This window comes from Hippocampus guttulatus, chromosome 12, assembly GCF_054856545.1.
Source record: "Hippocampus guttulatus isolate MCC_2025c chromosome 12, RoL_Hgut_1.0, whole genome shotgun sequence".
Taxonomy (NCBI): domain Eukaryota; kingdom Metazoa; phylum Chordata; class Actinopteri; order Syngnathiformes; family Syngnathidae; genus Hippocampus; species Hippocampus guttulatus.
The window spans coordinates 7,368,904-7,394,829 of NC_141272.1; the positions used below are offsets into that span (position 1 = coordinate 7,368,904).

The 25,926-nt window shown below is 41.9% G+C and overlaps 1 protein-coding gene across 6 annotated transcripts; it reads left to right on the forward strand.

Moving 5' to 3' along the window:
- Nucleotides 1-14: 14 nt before the first annotated feature.
- On the forward strand, nucleotides 15-25,845 carry trip12 (thyroid hormone receptor interactor 12). 6 transcript variants are annotated; one of them, XM_086125367.1, is made up of 43 exons: nucleotides 62-131; nucleotides 297-593; nucleotides 2,512-2,658; nucleotides 4,484-4,609; nucleotides 4,756-5,534; nucleotides 8,558-8,663; nucleotides 9,023-9,159; nucleotides 9,296-9,379; nucleotides 9,494-9,589; nucleotides 9,678-9,829; nucleotides 9,947-9,982; nucleotides 10,059-10,154; nucleotides 10,244-10,336; nucleotides 10,418-10,579; nucleotides 10,930-10,998; nucleotides 11,105-11,270; nucleotides 11,853-11,970; nucleotides 13,340-13,496; nucleotides 13,675-13,828; nucleotides 14,768-14,996; nucleotides 15,130-15,248; nucleotides 16,003-16,210; nucleotides 16,514-16,614; nucleotides 16,815-16,989; nucleotides 17,109-17,250; nucleotides 17,325-17,516; nucleotides 17,654-17,805; nucleotides 17,895-18,052; nucleotides 18,154-18,227; nucleotides 18,337-18,536; nucleotides 19,413-19,540; nucleotides 19,699-19,850; nucleotides 21,054-21,196; nucleotides 21,279-21,435; nucleotides 21,618-21,716; nucleotides 22,218-22,332; nucleotides 22,478-22,632; nucleotides 22,905-23,069; nucleotides 23,304-23,468; nucleotides 23,740-23,853; nucleotides 23,963-24,057; nucleotides 24,174-24,277; nucleotides 24,405-25,845. In XM_086125367.1, exons 3-43 carry the CDS (start codon nucleotides 2,561-2,563, stop codon nucleotides 24,599-24,601), a joined length of 6,168 nt encoding a protein of 2,055 aa, XP_085981493.1. In that variant the 5' UTR covers nucleotides 62-131; nucleotides 297-593; nucleotides 2,512-2,560; the 3' UTR covers nucleotides 24,602-25,845. The 6 variants fall into 6 exon arrangements, with proteins under 6 accessions (XP_085981492.1, XP_085981498.1, XP_085981493.1 ...); XM_086125366.1 differs by lacking the exon at nucleotides 297-593 and having other exon boundaries at nucleotides 15-131; XM_086125370.1 differs by lacking the exons at nucleotides 62-131; nucleotides 297-593 and adding an exon at nucleotides 783-1,099.
- Nucleotides 25,846-25,926: the final 81 nt, after the last annotated feature.

Genomic DNA, 25,926 nt, shown 5'->3' on the forward strand with positions numbered 1-25,926 from the left:
GCGCGGATGAATCTGGCGGATCACTGTTGTCGGTCTCTCAGCTGATGTCAAATTAGAGGTATGAGGGTCGGAGAGAGAAAATAGAGGAGCTGGTGCACTGTCTGTTACAACTACAACACTGGAAGAAATAGGTAACACCGTTCAAACAAATGTATCGCTTTTCAGTGACACTTGGCTTGACAGCCTTAAGACGTGTCGAAAATTCCACAATCGAAATTGATAAAATGAACTAATGCACCAGGCTTTGTTTAAGGTCTCGAATCCTGTCTGTGCTTTTCTGTTTTTGTGTCTAAAAGGTATCCGAGGCCATTTCGTTTTGCTAGCTGACGTGAAACCCAGAAAAGAAGACTGTACACTTAGTTCAATGCGACTCAGTTGCAGCCTCATGTACATCGTTTGACTGGTGCAGTGAATCCGCAGTTCAGAGAATCACATCTCGTCTTGCTGGCGAAAACGCAAGCTAGCGACAAGAAGGCATGCTAATAAAAAGTAGCTCCAGTGCCAGTGCTAGCTGGTAGCTGTATCCCTCTTGTTTGGTTTGGCAACGTTCAGCGTCAACGACTGTCTCCTATTGTACCGAATTCAATGTTAAGGTCAGTATTTTATTTTGAACTGAGCAGCTACCATAGCTCTTGGCAAACGATAACGAAGCTCTGGTGAGCCATTATGTCAGCTCACTGTTTGCAAGTAAACAAATTGGAAGCGTCTGCTGTCGTATCTGGCTAAGCTAGTTTTACCCCCAAAATAATGCGTGAACAACCTGGTCGTCAGTGCTAAGGTGTTTAAATATTGTGTTGGCACAGCACAGTATATTTCACGGGTTTAAATGTCAGATGTCGCGTGTTAGCTCAACTTGTGTCTGCCTCTGAAACATTAAAGACAAACGCGAGTTGGCGTCACTGAGAGGACATTGGCCTTCTATCACCTCGGAAAACATTGGTGATCCTTAGCTTGCTATCCTTAGTTAGCCATACTTGCGAGTTCTGCGTTCACATCGACACTCGCGGAAGAGATGCTGGATATGCCTGGTAACTGTTTTTTTCACGAATTCGACTATTTTGTGTTGCTGGCTTAATCATCACGTACATCAGCACGTCATGTAAGCTAAACTTTCCTAAGAGTCCTGTGAGTGGTGTAGTTAGCCAGTGTGGTCTACAGACCAGAATTGTCACGATAGTTCGTATCTAACAAGTTAGCTGGATTGATTGTAGCCTGCTGGCTTGCCGTGTGTCATTAATCGCCTTCGATGCTATCGTTTTCGATATGTGACGCTAACCGGATTGTTTGGCGATCGAATGTGTATCCTGTCAAAAGGGCCCTGTCTCGACAGGACTTAAAAATAACATTGAACTGCACGAACCGGGTAGATTCTATGGAAATCAAGCAAAGAAACAGATAAGTGAGTTTGGGTGAGAGCTTCAGGTTGAAAGGTGGACACACCGGTACGCCAACTACGCATTTAATCAACTCAATGCTCCATTAGCTGCTATACTTTTAGCCGACTGGATGTCGTGTATGCGTTTACTAACAACGTGTCCTAATAATAGCCACTAACCGATCGTTAACCAGTTTTGGTTTGGGTTCTTAACACGTATACAGTCTACAAAAGGGACACTGTAACAGTGGTAACATTTAAGGTACTAGCTTAACATGCTAGTCGGTGACTGTCGAGAGCGACGTCAAAATTCCAGTCCTCTATTATCAAGGTTTGAACAAATAGACTCCGTTGTGTTTTATGGCTGGCGCATCAGAGTTAACTCCGGTTTGTTTAGTGTTGCCGACAACGTTGGAACTTAACGGAAAAGGTACGCGTCGTCCACCCGGACAGACGAATAAACAAAGACCAGGATTCACTGTCAGTGAGGGCCTAAAATGGCCTTAGTATGTCGTATTTTTATGGCCACTTATTTCATTTTTTTCTTTAAAAATCGATGTTTTTCTTTTGTCTGAAATAGCCGTGAAAATCATTTTGTGATGTACGTCGGTAATTGTTGATAATCTCATGTGTGTGGGGAAACGTGAACCGAGTGAAAACATTTGATTCATTCCCTTGCAGTACTAACCACATCAATTGGAATTCCTTGAAGAGGCAGAATGTCCCTGATTTCTTTTGATGGTTTTACATTTAATCTAATCAAGTTTACTAATGATTTATTCTTTGTAATTGACATGCATCAACAAGCATTTTATTCATTCATGAATGGAAGCCATCTACGTGAAATTCTTCACCACATGAACCCAACATGATAGTAGGTAATTGAATCTTAAATGAAAAACAAAACGTAGATGATGCAGAGAATCATCTGTTCTGCTAAAATGTAACCTATTCGGTTAAATAATCCTGGAATGATTACCCTGTTTGTTCGCTGATTAGATTTAAATGACATTCTTATAGTCAAATGCTATATTGATTTTCCAAATACTTGCCAAATGTCGATACATCTATAGTAGTAGTATCACACTAACATAAGGATTTTCGTTTTCTTTTTTCCGAATTCTCTTTGATTACAGTGAATGGTAGTGTCTAGAAAGGGTATGTCCCTTCAGGAGAGAGGTGCCAATGTCCAACCGGCCTAATTCCAATCCAGGGGGGTCACTGCGCCGTTCACAGAGGAACACTGCTGCGGCCCAGCCACAAGACCACACAGTCTCTGGAAGGTATGTTTCTTTGTGAATAAAGCATTATACTGTTTGTTAACTAGCTTATCATTCAAATGGGTATATAACTTGACTTGATGGGTTTTCTTAACTATCTTATCATTTAAATGAGTATATAACTTGCCTTGATGGTTTTTCTTAGAACCTGAAATGGAGCCTTTAAAGTTGAATGTCCCTAAGGTCAAGATATTTAGTTCAACCACAAGTTTCTGGAAAAATGAGCCATTCAAGTCACCTACAAACATGGCGTTTTCACAGCATCTCATGAGCTCAGTGCGTATATAAAGCAATGATTCTTCACCTTGTCAGTGGTCATGAACATTGCAATTTCATACATGCTTTCACCACACCCTTCATAATTGGAAAAACAACATTTTCAAACTCAAAACATAAGCGTATATTGTATTAATGCACAGAATTAAGCATGCATCAGTTCCACACAAAACAACTGTGGTCAAAGAATAACAACAAAACAAAAACATAGGCCAGTGAGTGTTCACTGCCAATCACTGTGCCTTGTGATGTTGCCTTAGGTTCGCCGCATACTGGAATCAACTAATATCCGACCATCACACAATATGGCAGTTGGGTCTGTCACATGTCAGAAAATAGGAAAAATAAAAGCAGATGTTTGCAAACATTCTATTTGGATTAAACAAATATAATCAGTATGCTTCATGGGGGAATACAGAAAAATCAAGAGTATTTCCTAAATCCTTGATCCTTTGTAATATAGAGGAGGAATTTCACAGACGGGACACTTTTTAAAAGCAGCACATCTCTGTCAAAAAGTACTTTTCACCCGCTTCATCCGCACACAGCATTGTGAACTGCATAGAGTAGTGTTTGCCAAGTTTAATTGAGCCAAGGCACATAACTTGTAAAAAAAAAAAAAAAGTCTTGCAGCATGCCATTTAGGAAAACAATTCGCAAAAACTTCTGTTATATAGTGGAAGGGCATTTGATTGTTCTGCCTGTCACTGTGCGTGGTTGGCATAGATAGATTAACAAAAACATTTTTCTTAATAGACAATAAATTTTGGCAAAATAATTGACATTGGTTGATTTTCTGCGGCACACCACATAATCTCACAGCAGACTGGTAGTCAATAACAGACACAGGCCATGATAGTTTGTGCAGCTGAACCAGTAGGTACACACCGTGTCTCGCTTGCATAAAACTTGGAAATAGTTTTTTTTGACTGTGGAAAAGCTTCTCCAACATGGCGGCTGTTGGCACCAGGTAGCCCCCAAGGAACACTTGAGGAGTCCGTCGGCCTGTTCTAAAAATAGCTCAACAGTGTTGCGTTATGTTATCGGAGTAATCATTTGAAAATGTGAAATTTTTAGAAATGGCGCATTTATCTGGTTTCTTATGAATAATAACGTGATCAAAGATAGTTTGAGCACATTTACTATTTAAAAAGTGGGTGTCAAACTGGTAGCCCTTTGCCCTTAATCAATATCTAGGAAGTAGCTCTGTTTCTCAGTGTTAAAAAGTTACTGCAGTTTTTATGAAGGCATGATTATGGTGACAGTTAGACTCTACAACTGACTTTTACTTCCTTGGTTTTAAAATATGAGAATATGGAACAAAGACAAAACAGAGGTTGACCATCTTGCCAGAGCATTTTGTGTTCCACTCTACACGTATCATATCTAGAATATGACCGGTGTACTGGTAGTTGAAGTTTGCCATGCTTGCAAGAGCTAATGTTCAAAGGCAGTTGTCAAAAATTATTCGCATGGATTACATCTGATATTCTCTGTGGTTTAAGTACAAACACCCACACTGTTCCTTGCACTTGAACTTTCAACCTTACAGGTTGCAGTCAGAGCAGGTCAAACAAAAAGCAAATTCCCCACCTGAAAGTAGAAGGCCTATATCTAAGGCTTCCAAAGCCGCAAGCAGCTCAGTCACTGGCCAGACCAGAGGGCACAGCTCAAAAAGGTACCCGTCCTCTCTACTTGGTAGTTCATTGCTTGAGATTTTTTAACATACGGTGTGCATTTTGTTCTAAGAGTGTCACATGACATTTGTGAGCTCCTAGTTAATATCTTGGATCACATTTTGTTGTTTTCCTTCCAACTTGACAGAAGCGGACTTGCTCTGTCTGCGGCATCTTTTGTACTGCAAGACGACCCAGAAGCTGCAGGGACATCTGAACAAGAACGACAAAGCCACCAGTCCAAGAGCGAAGGCACCCGAGGACTGAAGCGAAGTGAAGCTCCAGACCAAATTAGCACTTTAGGACCGATACCAACAAAAAAGCCCAAATCCCTGTCCTTACCCAGAGATAATACCCCAGAGACCAGGAAAGGCCCAGCTAAGAAAAGGTCACTTGCTGCAGAACCACCTGTATCATCAGGTAGAGGACAAAGTAAGAAAAGTGGGGCCTCTGGGGCCTCACCGGTTCAGAAACGAAAGAAAGCGGATTCTCACCCCGGTCTAAGTAGCGCCACCGTGTCCCTCTCCAATCGTACCGAGGGCAGAACTGTTAAACCCACCAAGCTGGCGTCAAAATCAGCCGCCTCAGCCAAAGCTGGGTGCAGCAACGTGACGGACTCCTCCTCTTCTGCCTCAACTTCCTCCTCCTCTTCCACAACAGGCACAAACAGTGCTACGACTCCAGGTGCCCGAGTTAAACAGGGCAAAGACCAGACTAAGGCACGCCGTTCTCGCTCCGCCTCAAGCCCCTCTCCTCGCCGTAGTACCCGTGACAAGGAGCAGGCCAAATCCAGCTCTTCAAAGTTTGAGTGGGCGACACGCTTTAACCCAAAAGTCAACCTGTCAAAACCCAAACTGTCTCTCACTGGGTCATCCAAAACTGAGACATCCAAACCAGGACCATCTGGATTACAAGCTAAACTAGCACGTGAGTTATCATTATTGACATGCAATACAGAATTGAATTCGCTTGACAACCCTCCTTGCAGGGGTATGTGTAGTTATATGGTCAGTGTATGATCCCAATGCAACAATTCTAAGTAAATATGATGCATCAGGTTTATGTTGGTCTCCCACATGCCATCTCTGTCCTTATCCTGTGTAGGCTGATCGGGAAGCTTTTGCAGAAATTTTGTGAAAAGTTTAACAATTCTAAAACAAGATTTTCAATACCTTCGTTGGCGTTGAGAAGATGTGCAAGTATTTTGAGAGCTTTGCTTGTCCATTCTGCATTTGGATGTAAAATTTGTTTTTCAGAAGAGAGGATAGTTTATCATGCGGTGTGATCTTAGCCCTTCAGTCTTGTGTGGATGTTCACATTGCAAAAATGTTGAGGTCCCACATGCTGTGATAGGGCATCACTGATGCGTGAGGTTGGTTACATCCCACAAAGCCACAGACACCATTTTCCTGTGGGGTTTTACCTCACAGTTATATGATTGCCATATTGAAATATTTAGTATTTTAATTTAACTTTGCATCCACATAATAATGCCTCAAGTGGAAATTCAACTTGCACACACTGCATAGCTTTTGTGTTGTACACCACTACCAAATAGCACACATGCAGGCATACAAGGAAAGATGTCAGAGTAAAAGGGGCACACAGAGTGCTGCACTTCTTGAGCTGCGGGAGTGGAAACTGCCTTGCTCAAAAACACCTCGACATTAGCCAGGAAGCAAACTAGTGTCTCTCCAACATCTAGTTGCCGTTGTTACTTATATTTGTTGGCAGCAGAACAGTGGCCCGCGGACTCAAAAATTCGGAGGTACTGAATTCTGAGGTACTGAGTTCTCTGTTGTTGTCAGGAACGCATACGGGGAGCCTGTGGACACATCGTGGGTTATAGATTAATGTAATGACAATGCTGCCATCGTCTGGATCGTCCAGTTTTTGATCTTGAGCTCCTAGGGAACTTTCATCTAAATCTCATTTAAAATGAAAATAGATTTGACTTTTGAACATTTTTCTCCGTTCTTTGAATGTCATTTAAATATTCTGATCTTCAATAAATGTCATGGTTAGAACAGTGGTCCTCAACCACCGGGCCATGGGCTGCAGGCTGCTGCACTCCACACAGATGAAAGATTAAGAAACGTGGAGTACCTCTGGTTTATTTATTAATCCAAGGCTGAAAAATATTTTACGTTGAAAAGTGACCGGATACTTTGCGTTACATCCATCAATGAAGGACTCTTGACACCTGTCACGAAGCTAATCGTCTAGGTCATGTAACGCTAATATTGAACCCACAAGCTAGCAACATGAGTAAAAAAACGGAAGTGGATGGAAAGTTTCTTTACAACGGGCAAAAGACCCAGTAATGACATAACCACATGAATCTTTGACCAAGAAGAAATAGAAAGGTGTATTTCACAGTAAATACTAGGCAACCTACTACTAGAATTACGGATTTAACACAACAGGTGATTCCTGTGCACCAAGCCCGCTATGCACAATAAGCAGCGAGTGGCTCGTAAATTTAGCGTGGTGATTAGTTATATTTGTTCTGTGGTGCCTTTGTTTGTTGGTGCATTTCTGGTGGGCGCTGCTAATATGGTTACATAAAAATGTGGCATCATATCTATTATCTGCAAAATGCTCGAGTTGTAGTGTTGCTCGTATCATTCATGCAATTTGTGGTCCCTATAGCACATTTAAACATTACCATAGTTACCATATTAAAACTGTTGCTCCCCTTGGATCAGTGGTCGAGTTTGGGGGTCCAATCCCCGGCCATTGCGACATTATCGAAGTGTACTTGAGCAAGATACTGCCCCCCCAGTTGCTCCTGATGCTGTGTCATCAGTTGGTAAATTAGTAGAACTGTGTAAAGTGCTTTGGGTACCAAAGGTTAGCCCATTAACCATTTAATTTCGGTGAATGGTTGCCGGTCCGCGAACGATATTGATTGTATGAACTGGTCTGCGGCAGAAAAAAGGTTGGGGTCCACTTTGATCGAACATTTAGAACAAATGGAAAGCCCAAGGACCTATAGACCATAGGTATGGCCTTGATGACTGCATGCACACACCTGAATCAGGAGTAGTTTTGTAAAAATTCTTCTTTAAGATTGGACCAAATTGTACTTCTGTTGACTGATTGCATTATCCAGGATGCGCCAAGTATCCATGATATACAAGAATAAATATTCATCCTTTCATTAACAACCACCCATCCCCCTCCCCGGCAAGTTAACTAAGTCTTGACTGAAGGAAGTTGAAGGGGAATACATAAAACAATAATGTGATTAACTCAAACACTGCTGTGAAGACTTTACTGTATAACACCAGTCAGTTATCTACTTTTTAAGCCCCGCCATCTTGAAATGTGCGGGTTCAAAATGAAAACTTTGGCATTAAAGTGAATCGTACCTGTGGTAATGATTGTTGGGTCACACTGTTCTTAGTGAGGGACCTCGGTGTCTTGGGCTCTGGGCCCAAAAAGGCAGACTCCTTTTAAGTTGGCTTGGTTATCAGCCTATCTATCACATGACTCAGTTATGTTTGTGGGCAGGCAAAGACAGCACTCTGGTTTGAACTGCACCTCTCCGTTTGTTAATCTCTCATCATCCGATACCTTAACACTGTATTCACAGCATTAATGGTAAGTACACCAGTACCAGTCCTCGTTCTGGGAGGCATTTTGACTTTAGTGTTGTTTTCATGCACTATTTTAATTTTGTCATTTGGTATTATAATCTGTCGTTTCATTTTATTGAAGAAATGAAATATGACTCTTATGTCTACCATGTAACAGTGAAGGGTGCCCTGTCAAAGTGCAATACCGCTAGCCTGTCTAGCCAGAGGTACAGGCTTTGAAAGAGACTTTTAACCACTGAAATTACATTTGCAATTGTGGTACTTTTTGATCAAAGTTTTTGACAGAAGTCCCCCGCATACTTACATAGTTTCTCACCAGTTTTTAAATGTCATCATTGTTCACCTAAGGTTTGAGAGAATCTACTAAAAAGCGCAGCGAGTCTCCTCCAGCAGAGCTCCCCAGCTTTCGGCGGAGCACACGCCAAAAGACCACGGGCTCCTGTGCCAGCACCAGGTATATGTATATATTTACAGTATATGTGCCTCCATTTTGAGTTGGACTGGAGCAAATTAGTTTGAATAAATGTGCTCTGTACAAAAGACCCTTCTCTTGGTCATATAACATCCAGGAGACATGAATTTGAAGCATTGATGTCCGAACTGTCATTCACCAATAATTAATTCTGTGACCCTTTTTAGTGTGTATGTGTGTATTGCCACAATATTTGCCTTCACGGGACACATAAAATGACTTGACGGGCCGGATCTAGCCCCCTGGCCTTGAGTTTGACACCGGTCCGCTTTCTGTTTCGACAATAAGACATGTTGAATTATTTTTTTGGTGCTCATATTGATTCTGCTTTTTACGTGCAGTCGGCGGGGCTCAGGCCTGGGCAAGCGTGGGGCAGCTGACGCTCGCCGACAAGAGAAAATGGCCGACTCTGACAACAACCAAGATGGGGCAAACTCTTCGGCTGCTCGCACTGATGAGGCATCACAGGGTGCCTCAGGTACCTCCTTACTTATTTACAGTCATTGCATTGAGAAACCAAACTTCTACATTGAGAAAGGGACTAACTCAAATAGGTTTAGTCATAACTTCAGTGCTTTCCTCACAAATTAAATAAATCTACTCTACCATTGTAGCTTCAAGTTCAGTTACTGGAGCAGTAGGTATGACCACCTCTGGAGAGAGCGAATCCGATGACTCAGAAATGGGAAGGCTTCAAGGTACCTCAGCTCTACATGTCCTCAACATTTGTTTACCACATGTTTCATATAGTCATTATGCCTACGCATATATGTTTTTTGTCTTAACCTGCCACTGTGTGTGTGTGTTAAAAGCTTTACTGGAGGCCAGGGGTCTCCCCCCACATCTATTTGGCCCCCTGGGACCCCGGATGTCACAGCTATTTCACAGGACCATTGGCAGTGGTGCCAGTAAGTAGTACATTCTTATCTTTGCATCTCTGTCACTTTAGTAAGATGTGAAGAATTAGTTTAAAAATTGTGATTATTCTTTGTCCAGGCTCCAAGGCTCAGCAGTTATTGCAAGGACTGCAGGCCACTGGTGACGAGTCTCAGCAGCTCCAAGCTGCCATTGAGATGTGCCAGCTGTTAGTAATGGGCAATGAAGAAACACTTGGTGGATTCCCTGTCAAGAGCGTTGTGCCCGCTTTGGTGAGTTTTATTCCATTAGTCTCTTGACATCTGTATGGATGAAGTGATTGGCTTTTCACGTTATGGCACTTTACCAATTTAACCAAATACATGTATTTGTTCAACTTCATTTCACAGATTACACTGTTGCAAATGGAGCATAATTTTGATATTGTAAGTATGCTGAAACGTGATGACTATTTTCCCCCCAGTGTTTTTCCTGTTTTAACATAATAATCTATGCCTCCAGATGAATCATGCCTCCCGTGCACTCACTTATATGATGGAGGCCCTCCCCCGGTCCTCAGCTGTGGTGGTTGATGCTATTCCTGTCTTCCTGGAAAAGGTAAGATGCCCCCCCAAACTGTTCATAACTATCTTGTGATAGCTAAGGATGACCTTTTTATACACACACTCACATGGAATGTCATGCAGCTCCAAGTGATCCAGTTTATTGACGTAGCTGAGCAGGCGCTGACTGCCTTGGAAATGCTGTCGAGGCGCCACAGCAAAGCAATTTTGCAGGCTGTAAGTGTGTAACGTTAGGCATCTTATCATTGTTCATTGCTACTGCGAAAGTACTTTAGATGATCATGTCCTTCCTCACAGGGTGGGCTTGCTGACTGCCTGCTCTACCTAGAATTCTTCAGCATCAATGCACAGAGAAATGCCTTGGCCATAGCAGCCAACTGCTGCCAGAGCATTACACCTGATGAGTTCCACTTTGTTGCTGATTCTCTACCTCTGTTGACTCAGAGACTTGCACATCAGGTACTTGATGTCATCAAACCTGTCTGTCGACAGGTTTCCCATTGACGATGTTCACATGCAGTCAATAACCCTTTCAAAACCTGGATATTGGCTATATTCTTGTTGTAAACACGTGCAACAAACAGAATAAGATCCCCAAGTTACACTTTTCTAATCCGAAAAATATGGTTCCGGAAAATCGACCGACTCACTAAGTCATTGGAAAAAAATCTAAAGCTACTTTAATTGCACATGGTTTTTATTCCTTAGGATTTGTCTTTTGAAAATGACGGGAATGCAAATTGCTTTTGTACACATTGCTCTAGAATGTTTCAGATTTTCTAATTTGCCCATTTTTATTCACCATGCAGGACAAAAAGTCTGTCGAGAGCACTTGTCTCTGTTTTGCTAGACTGGTGGACAATTTTCAACATGAGGAGGTCTGTTCAATAATTTTGGGGGATCATTTATTAAGATCTATTTTCTGATTGCCGTGTTTCAGTAACCAATTTTTTTAAAAGCCAATTTTTATGTTTGAATCAACAGAACTTCTTGCAAGAGGTGGCATCACGAGACCTTTTGACCAACATTCAACAGCTGCTGGTAGTGACACCACCTATACTTAGCTCTGGGATGTTCATCATGGTTGTGCGCATGTTTTCCCTCATGTGTTCCAACTGTCCCTGCTTGGCAGTTCAGCTCATGAAACAAAGTGAGTAACCCTCGAACCCCAATGATTCACACTTTAACATCATCTCTGATCCAACTTTTGACCTGTTAATTGGTGGCAGGTTTGCTCAGCAGTGTATCCGTTCACACTGCTCAACAAATCAAGTTTTCCTATACCATGCATTTTGCAAACAATTTATCCTCAGCACAGTTTCCTGTATTCTGTATGTGCACACAGCCATAACATCTCTGCCTTATTTTCCTTCCATCAAAATTTTCAGGGAGAGACGATCAGATTTTGCTCATTTTACTGATGAGGCATTTATTTTAGGGCATTATTTTGCCCAGCGCTTTATCCCAGTGTTTTAAAGAGATTGTTTGTTATGGTGGTTTACAGTATAATTGACTGCAAGTGGACAAGTAGAGCCAGTTGGCCAACACTTTTCAGCCATTTATTGAATGCCGGGAGACCAGTAAAACACAAACTAATCAGCACACTGCAATACTTGTCAAGAACTGGCATCATTTCATAAAGAAACATAGCAATGCTAGGAGTTGCCTGCTAACCACAGATGTCTGTTTTCTTTTGTTTTTGTTTTTTTATTTTTAAATACCTTTTCAACAGACATAGCAGAGACACTGCGCTTCCTCTTGTGTGGGGCATCAAATGGCAGCTGCCAGGAACAGATTGAACTTGTACCACGGAGTCCTCAAGAGCTCTACGAGCTGACCTCCCTCATATGGTAGCACAGACCTTTCTCCATACATAACATTTCCTCTTCTTTTTCAATATGAACACATTGACTGGTACCATTGTACCTCTGTTTCTGAACAATGTTGATTGGACGAATGTGTGAAGCACCAATTTACATTAGAAAAATCTCTCAGCATGCCCCCATATCACAAAGCAAAACAAATCAGCGAATGAATACTAAAATAATGAAGATTCCCGCTCAATTAGCTCACAATTGTGATTAGTGAGAAATCTGGGAATGTGCACAAAGATGACATATATATATACAAACACACACACACAGGAAGCCATGACTTAATCTGTTGTATGATTGACAGCAGGGGAATACACACATTTATTGAAACTTCTGCTATCTAATTTAAATGAACTTATTTGTTCTGCTTGTTAATATATGTCACTGTCACAGAAAGATAAACAAATGTATATTTTTTTTAATACTGTAATTAAAAATGTTTTTTTGACAAATTCCTGATGAGCTTGCCTGGTACACACAAAGGCCATTGATTTTTATCCTGATTTTGCCACTTTTTACAGTACATCAAACACCCGACAATCTTTATTTTACAAGCCATCTTGTTTTACAAGATTGTCCTATAAGATTATCCTGATGTCTGCAGTGTGTTGGGAGGGGATTTGTTCCGATAATAGGGTCTAAAACGACTTGGGCCGACGATCTTAAATAATGAATGCATTCAATATTTTTTCCCCCAAATCTTCGTGTGGGGAAAGCCTTCTTGAGCTGTTTGATTCAGTGGGCTGTGACGTGAATAGAATGTGGCCAATCAGATAGGAACCCTGACAGACGAACGGGGAAGTGGAAGCAAAGAAAACAAAATGTCCTATCCAACATTGTTTTTTTTTTTTTTTTAAGTTTAAGAGCAGGTTCTGCAGATGCCACTAAGTGCTTTCCAATATCCTCTCTTGCCAACATCACCATTTTAGAATGCGCCGCCTGCGGTCGTTTTGCAAAACACTTGGGTAACATGAGCGCATATCAAAGAGCTGTTCTTCAATTTTAAGAGGTCACGTGTGATCACGTGAAATTTCTGCCTCTGAGGACAGTGATGGAAGAAAATGTTTGTGTGCGCGGTTCTATGTTGAGATTATTGGAGCACACTAGACACAATAGGACCGCATCTTTTAAATGCACAATTTTTTTGTAATCTTACTGTGTGGGGTCTGCCAAAGAAAAATACAAATCTTGTATCATTTGAAAAATCCTTACATTTTTGAACCCAGCCTTCGACAAACAAAACGGAGATAAACAAGCATGTACCTGTATATCTTTAATATTCTCAGTAAAACCTCAGAAAAACTTAAAATAGTTGCACAACATTCTGAACTTCTTCTCCATCTAGTGAGCTGATGCCCTGCCTTCCTCGAGAGGGCATCTTTGCAGTTGATGTAATGCTGAAGAAGGGCAGCGCCCAAACGACGGAAGGAGTCATATGGCAATGGAGGGATGACAGAGGGCTGTGGCACCCTTACAATCGCATCGACAGCCGCATTATTGAGGTATTGATCTACTATCGACACATTGTGACATGTTGAAAGTTTTATTATATTGTCATTGTGGACCTCTGGTCCATTTACGGTCCAAGTATTGATGCCGTAGTGAATTATGATCAAATCGCTCATTCATATGAATATATTTGTAATTATGGCTGTGTTTGGTGATTGTCATGTCCTGCAGACAGCCCACCAGAATGGGGAAGATGAGATCAGCTTGTCAACTCTGGGTCGCGTGTATACAATTGACTTTAACTCTATGCAGCAGATCAATGAAGACACCGGAACTGCACGTGGTATTCAGAGAAAGCCAAATCCACTTGCAAATCCCAACTCCGGTAATCGTCTCGACTAAGTTTCTAAACCAGGGGTGTCAAATTCATTTTTGTCACGGGCCACATTAGGGCTGTTATGACTGTGAATTTTGTGAAACCATATGAATGTTTAATCACATTCATATATTACACAACAGATTGATGGATAACTAGTTTGGAAATCAGACGTCAAGAACAATGGCTCGTCGAAACATTGTTCACGTTAATTTAATAAGGGGTTTGCCTGATTTAACTTTGTGGACCACATTAAATGATTTGGTGGGCCAGATCTGGCCCATGGGCTGTGAGTTTGATATCAAAGTTCTAAACCAAATCGCACGATGTACCGTATTTTATCTAAATTAGGTACATTTCTTTCATCTTATCTTAATTTCCGGACTATAAGATGCTACTTTTGTCACACGCTTTCAATCCTGCGGCTTATTTAATGATGCGGCCTGTCTAAAGATTTTTTCCAACGGCCGCCAGGGAGCACTCGAGCAGAAAAGGTAACAGTGAGACTCTATCGTGTGTCACAGTGTAAACAACCGGCTATGAGAGGGTGCATTTCACCGGTGTTTTGAGCTGCACTGCAATCCGAAAGCTGTGTGGCTGGGTCTATGACAGACTTAACCGAACACAAAATCATGTTACAATATGGGCACCTGCGGCTTAGACAGGTGCAGCTTGCGTGTTTACAAAATCGTTTTGCCTTTAAAAATGTAGTGGGTGCGGCTTATCGGGTGCGCTCTTAGTCCGGAAATTACGGTAGTAGTCCTTTTGAGCATCAGACTAAAGTGTCTGTTGTCGTCAAATGTAGTGGGTGCGGCTTATAATCAGGTGCGCTCTTAGTCCGGGAATTACGGTAGTAGTCCTTTTGAGCATCAGACTAAAGTGTCTGTTGTCGTCATTTGGTGTGTGGTTTTCAAGCCTATTGTAAAATGGTTTTGCCCTTTACTCCAGGGAGCCACCAGGAAGTTAGGCGAGAAGATGCACGTGCCCAGCTGATGAAGGAAGACCCTGAGCTGGCTAAATGTTTTATCAAAACTCTATTTGGGGTCTTGTATGAAGTGTACAGCTCCTCTGCTGGACCTGCAGTTAGACACAAGTGCCTTAGAGCCATCCTCAGGATCATTTACTTTGCTGATGCAGAGCTGCTGAAGGATGTGTTGAGGAACCATGCAGTGTCGAGGTAACCCAGTCAACTCAATTTTGAAGGTGCCAAAAAAGAGCACATTTATTGACGTGACCAGGGCTCTATTTTTTTGTTTATTTCTTTATTCTTGGGGTAAGACAATTGACTTTTTTTTTCTCCCCACCACCAGTCACATTGCCTCCATGCTATCCAGCCAGGACCTAAAGATTGTAGTGGGTTCTCTGCAGATGGCTGAGATCCTCATGCAGAAGCTGCCTGATGTCTTCAGTGTCTATTTCAGGAGAGAAGGTAGGTCTTAGATTTCTCTTTATGTTATTGTGCACAATGCTTTATTGCGGCTAATCTCGTTTTGTCTGTTTTGGAAAGGCAACTTCTTCAAAATTAAAATCCCTACTAGTGTAGTAATTACAGATTCCCTAAGAGAACATGAAAGAGAAAAAAAATATTTGTGTTCCCTCAGAATCATTATTCCCCAATTTTTCTTTGAGTGCTAGGTTCCATACTTCCCCCTAAATGGTCACATTTTGCCCCTAAAATTCGAGACAGTGCGAGTAAATGTGACAGTGTGTGTGTGTTCAAAGAGGCGGAGTGCACTCCACTCCCTTTAATTTACGTATGCAACATATGTTCCAAACCAATCAGTAGCCTGTGATTGAACTATTTCTAGCACTGGCACACCTTGTCCCCAGTCGGAGTGCCTAGTGTGTGCTATGGAACTCCATTTCTGGTGCACTCTGAATTTGAGCACCGCACTGAACTTCACAGTAAACCAGTCTGTGCTCGGAGCATATTTCCTTAGTGTGGATGTGGGGCCCAGGAATTGACATAAAATTCAATTTCAATCGCTAAATATAAGCCAATACGAAAGTAACATGATATACCAAATTATTATTATTTTTTATATTATATATTTAGAGACAGTTTTCTCAAAACCATGAACTCAGTGACTCATTTTATACATTGTATGCCGTGGTCATTTCTATTATGTTGTGAGGGTATGTGGATAGTCACGGCCTGTTTTTGTCCTGACCTCTCTCTACAGGTGTAATGCACCAGGTTAAAAACTTGGCAGAGTCTGAGAGCTTTCTAGTTACTAGTCCCCCCAAGGCCTGCCCCAGTAGTAGTACCAGTCTGTGTACTACCACAATCAGCACTACATCCACCACAACCACCAATAATGCGACTCCTGACTTGGGCTCTCCTAGCTTCCAGCACAGCATGGATGATTCACTGGACCTCAGTCCGCAAGGGTGAGTAGAGTTTGATTTTCTTTGAAATAATTTTTTTTTTGTAATGACCAGTGGATTGACCTATTGTAATAAAAGGCTACCTGAGGGTTTTTTATTTTTTAAAGAACAGTAAATCATTATGCATCGTTACACGATTAGACTTATCAGTCGTAGCAACATGAAGGTTTGCCAAAAATTAGATAGAAACATTTTAATTTTTAGTCAAAAGAGTCAACAGATCTTGAAGGGCAAGTCATGTTTTCTTTTACACCCGCCACATTTGGTAATAACCATATTTACCATGCTCCTGTTGTTTATACTTAGGAGGTTAAGTGATGTCCTGAAGAGAAAACGATTACCGAAAAGGGGGCCCAGAAGGCCCAAATATTCACCACCAAGGGATGATGACAAAGTAGACAATCAGGGTAAGTTTCTCTGAGTAAAGTTTGGCTAATACTTACTACTCTGCCACCCTACTGTCAGTATAAGTCTTTCCAAACATCTCGTTGGTATTGTCGTGCGCACACCACAGACACTGGAGCGTTTCTCAAAAATAATAGAATGTTGATAATTCACTCAAATTTTTGTGCATGTTCTTAATTTGAATTATATTTTTTCTCAACAGCCAAAAGCCCCACAAGTACTCAGTCACCCAAATCATCCTTCTTGGCCAGCCTCAATCCTAAAACCTGGGGTAAACTGGGTGCCCAAACCAATAATGCCAACTCCGAGCCCTCACGAACAGCGGGAGTGAGTGGCCTGGCAAGGGTGCCTCCCAAGGACTCAATTTCAAATAACAGGTGTGATCCATTAGAAAATAAAAATAAAAAATTCAATGTGATGTGAAATCATGAGTTTGAATGCATCTGTGCTAAGAATGTTTTTGATTTTTTTTAAACGTATTGCTGCATTTTGGCAGGGATAAAATCAAGGCCTGGATCAAAGAACAGGCCAACAAGTTTGTAGAGCGGTACTTCAACTCTGAAAAAGTGGATGGCAGCAACCCTGCACTGAATGTACTTCAGAGGCTTTGCACAGCCACCGAGCAGCTCAACCTGCAGGTATAGCAGGCACTTTCTCCGATACGTTATCTAGCCACAGGTAATGTCTTGATATTTTATGTTCTGCTTCATAGGTCGATGGTGGTTTGGAGTGTCTTTCGGAGATCTCCAGTATTGTGTCAGAATCTGATGTGTCGTCTTTTGAGATTCAACACAGTGGGCTGGTGAAGCAACTCCTGCTTTACCTAACGTCTCATACAGATAGGGACTTGCTTAGTCGAGACTTGCGACTCAAACGGTTCCTCCATGTCTTTATCGGATGCCCGGTGAGAAAATGTGACTTGTATTATGAAAGATCTTTTTTTTTTTTTTAATTAAACCTTTGCCTAATTCATTCAGAAGCTAGATGTAAAAAGGAGCCCCATTTTTTTAACCCAGTGTCATTCTTGCACGGGATTAACAGGTTCCAGGAACAGAGCCTGTAAGTTGTCTCGACCCAACAGAAAATGGGCCTTTCCTGGCACTTGTTCACAAAATGAACAGCTGTCTGAGTCAAATGGAGCAGTTCCCCGTCAAAGTGCATGATTTCCCCAGCGGGAATGGCAATGGGAGCAGGTCAGTTGGTTGGTTTGTTGATCACCATTTTATTTCACCCTAAATTCATCTGTCTACATGAGTTTAATCAAGTGAATATGCTTTTGTAGAGGCTCACAGGCACTTAAGTTCTTCAACACACATCAGCTCAAGTGTCAGCTGCAAAGGCATCCAGATTGCACTAATGTTAAACAGTGGAAAGGAGGCCCTGTGAAGATAGACCCTCTGGCCCTGGTGCAAGCCATTGAGAGATACCTTGTTGTTAGAGGTGAGTGACAAGGGATCAGCAGCTGATTTAAACATTCTCCCAATTGTCCTCTTTTGTGTAATTGAGCTTAACCAGTTTTTGTGCATTCGTGTATTATACAGGGTATGGCCGAATCAGAGAAGAAGATGAAGATAGTGATGATGATGGTTCAGATGATGAAATAGATGAGTCACTGGTATGCGAACAACTCGAAGCAAAATGTGCCTGCATTTTTTTTCTTTTTTTCCTGAAACTCATACACTTGTTTTGGTGTTGACCGTAATGTAATTCTATTGGTTATGTAGGCTGCACAGTTCCTGAATTCAGGAAGTGTACGTCATAGGCTACAGTTCTACATTGGTGACCACTTGCTGCCGTACAACATGACAGTTTACCAGGCTGTGCGACAGTACAGCCTTCAGGCAGAAGAAGAAAGAGAGTCCACAGATGATGAAGCAAACCCACTCGGGCGAGCAGGCATCTGGACCAAAACGCACACAATATGGTACGTTTTCCTCATGATCAGACTCTGTGAGTGTTTTCTTTTTTTTAATTTTTGTTTTATTTTTAGTTTTTGGGACTGGTAGTACTGTAGCGACCAACTTTATCATTTGGTCGTACAACACAGAATTGGATGCATGCTTTTTTTTGGGCAGTACAGCATGACCATATTGGCGCCTGACAAAACAGGTCAGTTATTTTATAGAACTTTTAAAAGAAGACAAAAAAAGGAAACACAATGGTAAAAACTGAAAACATCAGTGAAATAATCGCTGACAGCTAAAGAACTTCAAATTTGCTTTAGTTGTATTAGTTCAACAAAAATAATTTGAATGCTTTCAATGCCGAAAGGGCACCAAAATATTTTTATTTAAGCCTTTGGGGAATGTACAATCTCAATTTAAGTTTGACAACCCAATCACTAGATTGAAGGATGGACCCGCCCGGCTTGTTTAGATATAATGACGTAAGTGACGCAATGGACCATTGATTGTAATTAAAATAGACAAGCGCGCAATCTCCATCGCCAAAATCTAGTGCGGGTCATAGGCGCCTCAGTCAATGCGAGTGGACTGAGGTGGAAGCCTTCATTTATATAGCCTTAAAACATGCACGCGCGCTGTGCAGCAGGACATTTGTACGAGCACACATTGAAAAAACGAAAGCATTCACAAGCATAATGGTCTCTCTTTCGAGCCATGTCATTTCTTAGCATAGCATTGTCCGCATTGATTTGGTGTTAGCACATATACTTTTTTTTTTTTGCGTGAAAATTGTCAGCTGTGGTACCAGCATCCTCGAGGTTCTCTGTATCTGGCCCAGGATGGAGTTTAAAATCAACACCCGTGCTCAAGTTAATACATCTGATTTCAACCCTCAGGTATAAGCCTGTTAGAGAGGATGAGGATGGCAACAAAGAAACTGTTGGGGGGAAGAGGGGCAGAGCCCAGACTGCACCCACGAAAACATCCCCTCGCAATGCCAAGAAGCAGGATGAGCTGTGGCATGGTGAGGATCTCAATGCTTCACAATGCAATGCACTTGCCTTTGTTAATGATTAGTCTGCAGTTGAGCAATGGTTAAGAAATCACTACAATGTTTACAGGGGCAAACATTACACGAGTTAACATGTAAATGTAGCAGTGCCGTTATCTGTTTATTTCCAGATGGTGTGTGTCCTGGCGTCATCAATCCCTTGGAGACGTACCTCATTTCAGAGCCTCCGGAGAGCATAACCTTTGATGACCCCTCTTTAGATGTCAACCTGCTGCTGAGGGTCCTACACTCAATCAGTAGATACTGGTTCTACTTGTATGACGTAAGTCCCCACGAGTTACGAGGAGATGTCTTCTCAGCGAGTGCGTTTTGTTTAAAGATAATGGGAGCGTTTTGACTTGAGGCTGCCGCGGCAGCATCTATATGTGAGGACACGTCTCTGAACACCACGCAGTTGTTACGTTAATCAGCTCCATGTTTTCGTCACGGTGACTCAGGAATTTCGGAAAGGCTGAAACGCACATTTTCAGAAGTAGGAGTTTATGAATGTAGACTTTACACCGACCTGATTGACTGGATCGAAATCGGTTAATAGTTTGCATTTTATGGAAAATCGCACATCGACTGTAATGTCACAGTTTGTTGTCAGTCTGTTAATGAAGTCGTTGATTGGATCAATGACTTCGGATCAGCGAAATAAGACAAGAATAAACACAACCTCGTCCACTCCAGGGTCGTTCTGTGCTGCCATAGTTTATATGTGAGCCCCAAAGCTAATTATTTTTAGCTTTGTCGCATGTCTTGTGAGTGGAACGCCTTTGCGCCGGGAGGCAGAAGTTCCAACTCGGCGCCCCGCGACCATCCAAACATAAAGTAATAGGGTTTCTTTCTTTTTTTTTAACTGGTAAAAAGTCCCAAACCATTTTATTTACGTCAGAAACTAAAAAACAAGCTACCGTATGTGTGTTATCCACTCACCATAAGCTATGTGTACTATGGGCCGCACATATGCAACCAACAAGCCGTTGTTTGAACAAACACTGAAATAGCTCTCTTGTTGACACGACGCACTAAACTTTTTCTAAACAAGGATCCGAGATATGCCTCGGTAGAAAAGTACACAAACAAATGAAAGACAAAATAATCAATCGCGGACTTGTACAACACAGTCAGCTTCCAACACAAGCCAAAAGGAGCAGTCGTTGGCTACTATTCGTAACTGGTATGTGTATGGACTTGTGTCCCGCTATTGAACCAAGATAGCAAAAGCCCTGGCCACATTTGATGACTACTGATGTTCATGCTTGTTTGTTTGTTTGTTTGTTTTTCTCATTTAATGTCAGAAGGAGATCTTAATGTTCGTTTTTTTGAAGGATTTGGGGAGTTTCAATGATTTTTTTCCCCCCAATTCATTTTCACTACGGCGGGTGGTCAACAGTCGAGTAAATATGCAAGTTGTTTAAATAGATGTATTGCTCCATCCTTTGCTTGAATTTGTGATCGAATATCGTTTTTGTATTCGCAGAATGCTGTGTGTAAGGAAATCATCCCCACCAGTGAGTTCATTAACAGTAAGCTGACTGCCAAAGCCAACCGTCAGCTCCAAGATCCCCTTGTTATTATGACAGGGAATATCCCAACTTGGCTCATAGAGCTCGGAAAGACGTGGTAACTGCTTCTCCCTTTCTCCTTGTCGTAGTAGTTGCAAATTGGTATCGGCCCATTTTCTCATGTTGTCTTCTCTCCACAGCCCTTTCTTCTTCCCCTTTGATACACGGCAAATGTTGTTCTACGTAACTGCTTTTGATCGCGACAGAGCCATGCAGCGCTTATTGGACACAAACCCTGAGATTAATCAATCCGATTCTCAGGACAGCAGAGTTGCACCACGTCTTGACAGGAAAAAGGTGCTCTTTAATCTTGTGACTGAACTGTTGAAACAAACACATTGTCACATTTGGCATTGAAAAAAAACTTCGCATTGTTCGTGATCTTGTGCTGAGTTTATTGACTGTGTTTTCATTTTCAGCTCCATGTAAACTTTCCTTGTTCCTTCTTTAAAATGTAATTTTATGTCCCACTCTGTCAGAGGACGATAAACCGAGATGAGCTGCTCAAGCAGGCGGAGTCTGTGATGCAGGACCTGGGTAGTTCGCGTGCAATGTTGGAGATTCAGTATGAGAATGAGGTAATTGAACTCAAATGCTGCAATGTCCTTTTAAAAGTCAATCAATGTTGATATACTTTCATTCATTCTGTGCTGTATGTCACACATACAGCACATTTGGCAATAAAGTTGTATTCAATTCAATATACAGCAGGATGTCGTTTTACAAGGCGTTCTCCTTTCAGTTACGGGTTTGATGTAACCTGAATTTATGCGTGTATGTAAATCTGTAAACTCTGTAGTCTGTCACCAGACTGTGCTCATGTTCGTCCAGTAAATATTTCAAATGCAGTAAAAGTACTTGTTGGGCCTAAATAGAAAATAACCCAATGAAAAACATTAATAATCGAAGTCATTCAGCATGTGCTGCGTCCTGAAATATTTTTACGTTGCATTAAAAATCAGACCGGAACAGGAGTTACCCTGAACCGTTCTGCAATTATTTTGACCCATGCCCAAAAACTGCTTTTGTGGTGCATTATATTAAGAAGAGCATGAATAGTTGCTATCCTTGTTCTCCAGGTGGGCACAGGTCTTGGTCCCACTCTCGAGTTCTATGCTCTAGTTTCTCAAGAGCTACAGCGGGCTGACCTCGGTTTGTGGAGGGGTGAAGAGGTGACTCTGACAAATCCTAAAGGTACCCCCCTGAACTTCTTTTTCAATAATGAATTGTTTGAAGTAAAACTTCGATTACATGATCATCTGTGAATGAAACCGCTGCTAGTAATGTAATTATGCGGTTGCCTTTACCTCACGCCTGTTCCATGTTTCTATTGGATTAGGAAGCCAAGAAGGAACGAAGTACATGTTCAGTACCAGGGGGCTCTTTGCTGTTCCGTTTGGCAGGACAACCAAACCAGCACACATAGCCAAAATCAAAATGAAGTTCCGCTTCTTGGGAAAGCTAATGGCCAAAGCCATCATGGACTTCAGACTGGTAAGGAATTGGTTGTTCGGTGTTTTTGCTGACACCTTTACCCCCTACATATTGTTGAGTTGAATTTACAGTGTATCCAAAAATCACAAACTGGGGCTAATTTTCATTTCATGTATCGTCAATTATCATGAATAAAATGTTGGCCGATGTCAAAATGTACCAATGTAAACATATGTTTGCATGAAAGATGGACAGTGTGTCACTCTTGGAACCTAAATTGTGGAATGCAACCCGTTGCCCAACTGAATTAGTGCTTGTGGTGTTATTACCAGCTGGACCTGCCACTGGGGCTGCCATTTTATAAGTGGATGTTGCGGCATGAGATGTCTATAAACTCTCATGACCTGGTCAATATTGATCCTGATGTTGCCAAATCCATCCTGCACTTGGAGGATATTATTCGCCAGAAGAAGAGGCTTGAACAGGATTGCTCGCAGGTAAACTGAAAACTCAAAAGTGATGTTTGATGTGGTGAGTCGTCCATGGCAAAGCTTTGAGAGGCTTGACATCAGTTTCTGTAACCATTAATTTTGTTCATCTTCTAATATGGCCCCTTTGTTTTATATGAGTCGATAAACGTTTGATTAACCCTTGAATTGATCACAGCAGCTACTTGCTTTCCAAAGCATTTGATATTCACAAATGAATAACCTTCATGTTTTTGTGTGTAGACGAGAGAGACATTACAGCAGGCACTGGAGAGCCTGAATATGAACGGTTGCTCAGTCGAGGATCTGGGTCTGGATTTCACACTCCCAGGATTCCCCAACATCGAGCTGAAAAAGGGTGGAAAAGACGTGCCTGTCACGATCTACAACCTTGAGGAGTATCTCAGGGTATGGCATCACTATTTCTTCTTTTTGTCTCTTTCAGTGCATAAGCAAGAACAAAGTGTGGCTTGTTCAGGAACAGTGAGGATCACTTATTGAACAAAAAAATAAGATTTGTCAGTCATCCCATTGCCGCATAATCACCAAACGGGTCTTATTTGCATTAGGGTCTGGGGGCTACTATGAAATGCTGTCGTTTTGGGGGTAGGGTGCTATTTCTGGAATGTGTTTTGGGTCCTTGATGACCAAAATGAACCTGCTTGTTTGTCTCTGCTAGTTGGTGGTGTACTGGACTCTTAATGAAGGGGTGTCAAGACAGTTTGAGTCTTTTAGGGAAGGCTTTGAGTCCGTCTTCCCACTACATCACCTGCAGTATTTTTATCCAGAAGAGGTAAACCCCCGCCCTGCCCCCACTTTGCCATGTCACTGAACTTGGAGCTCCTCCGTCACTTGGCGACCTTTCCCGCCTCATCTTCAACTGTGCTCGTCTCTTCATGTAGCTTGACCAGTTGCTGTGCGGCAGTAAATCAGAGACGTGGGACGTCAAGACGCTGATGGAGTGCTGTCGGCCGGATCACGGCTATACACATGACAGGTGGGCTTGCATCTTATCCTATTGATTAATTTTGCCCTAATTTTAATACAATGCAGACAGCATGCAATATGAGATGGTGAGTTTAAGACTTAATATTTGACCTCATCACCCTACAGCCGGGCAGTGCGGTTCCTGTTTGAAGTGTTGAGCAGCTTTGATGCCGAGCAACAGAGACTTTTTCTGCAGTTTGTCACGGGAAGTCCAAGACTGCCTGTTGGAGGTGAGTCGGTGCACACACGTTCATTCACTTACATGCACATCAACGTTGGGGCCTCTAGATCCAAAAAATGCAGAGCATGTCTGGACTATGTCAGCGCCACTCAGAAGGACCGCACTTTGCCGCTCAGGTTTCCGCAGCCTAAACCCCCCTCTGACGATTGTGAGGAAGACATTTGAGTCGACGGAGAACCCAGATGAGTTTCTCCCTTCAGTTATGACCTGCGTCAACTACCTGAAGCTACCTGACTACTCCAGCATTGAGATCATGCGAGAGAAACTGTTGACGGCAGCTCGCGAGGGCCAACAGTCGTTTCACCTTTCCTGATCTCTCCACATCTCACATTCAGATGCCTTCTTCAGCGACTGAAATCATGACTTCACTTCTCAGTTTTTTCCCCTTTTTTTTTTGTAATCCTACATTAAGGCTTCTCGTACAGCCTTCTTGTTAGAGAAGCAGCTTGCAGAGAAACATTAAATATATATTTGCTGCCCCGACTCTCAAAAAATATTTAAAAGAAAAAAAATAGAAAGGTGTTCCATGACGCAGATGTTCAAACATAAAAAACAGAGTTAAACCTATATCAGTAGTTGAGTAATGTTTAAAATTGATGAAAACATCTGGGTGGTATTTTAAATTGCATTGCTGTGTGATATTAAAAAAAAAAGCAAACAAAAAAGGGATGTCTCCTCTCCAAAGTGGACAATGTGGGTGTGAGGGGAGGGTGGGGAGGGTCCATCAAGCAAGCTAGGTTTACTTTAGCTCCAAAGATCATTTGTACAGACAAATTTGCAGACTTTGCTCATTCTATACATTTAATAGAATAGCTCCTTGTTCGTCATTTTCCCGCATTTGTCCGTCTGCATTCTCTTATTTTGTTGCCGCACCACCACCCACTGTTTCCAACCCGTTTGTGTGCGTGTTCACTCTTCGTTAGCTTTCCCTCTCATTGGTCCTCGCTTAAATTACAGTTGGTTGAATGTGGGTAGTGATGAAACACATATTACCGTTTTCCTCTTCCTACCTAAGTTGGATTGTGTTCTGGCCTCCACATTTATAGAGCTTCAGCTCAGATGAAAAGTTGTTACCGATGTATTGATCTGGTTCAGGTGTTTTGCTCTTATTTTGCTAGTGTTAGCGTCTTTCCGTTGAGCCCTATCAGATTTGTAGGGTTATCTTGAGCAACCCTCAACACACAATGTAGCCGGGCACAAAACTTTGACTGGTCTCATTTTATTGTTTCATGGCCAGATAGCATTTCAAGTTCATTTATGGAGTTAAATTTATATGGAGCTTCACACCCTGTTTGAGGTGAGAGTGTCTGCTCTTCTTCTTTTTTTTTTTTTTTTTAATTTTCTATATGGTCTTTATTTCTTGCTGTAGTATTTTTTTTCTTGCACTGCTGGCTTGGGGAAAAAAAACTGGTGTGCACCTGCAGTCCGTGACCAGGGGAGGGCGCCACTCTGCTTTCCTGGCCCAATCGTTCATGTGCTGTTTCTAAGATCTGCAATAATTTACTGCATCAGGTTCATGTTTTTACCTGAACATAAATAAAGTAACTGTTTGACTCATGTTTGGTCATTGCTTATTGCTTTGCTACTCTTCACTCATTGTATCAGTGGTTCTCTCCAAGTCGAATGTCCCTTAAACCA

Excerpts from the sequence above, each read along its gene's own strand:
- trip12 (XM_086125366.1), top strand. The coding sequence starts at position 2,561 with ATGTCCAACCGGCCTAATTCCAATCCAGGGGGGTCACTGCGCCGTTCA. Across the intron at positions 10,337-10,417 it reads GCAAAGCAATTTTGCAGGCT|GGTGGGCTTGCTGACTGCCT; the intron begins GTAAGTGTGTAA and ends CCTTCCTCACAG. Across the intron at positions 11,971-13,339 it reads GAGCTGACCTCCCTCATATG|TGAGCTGATGCCCTGCCTTC; the intron begins GTAGCACAGACC and ends TTCTCCATCTAG.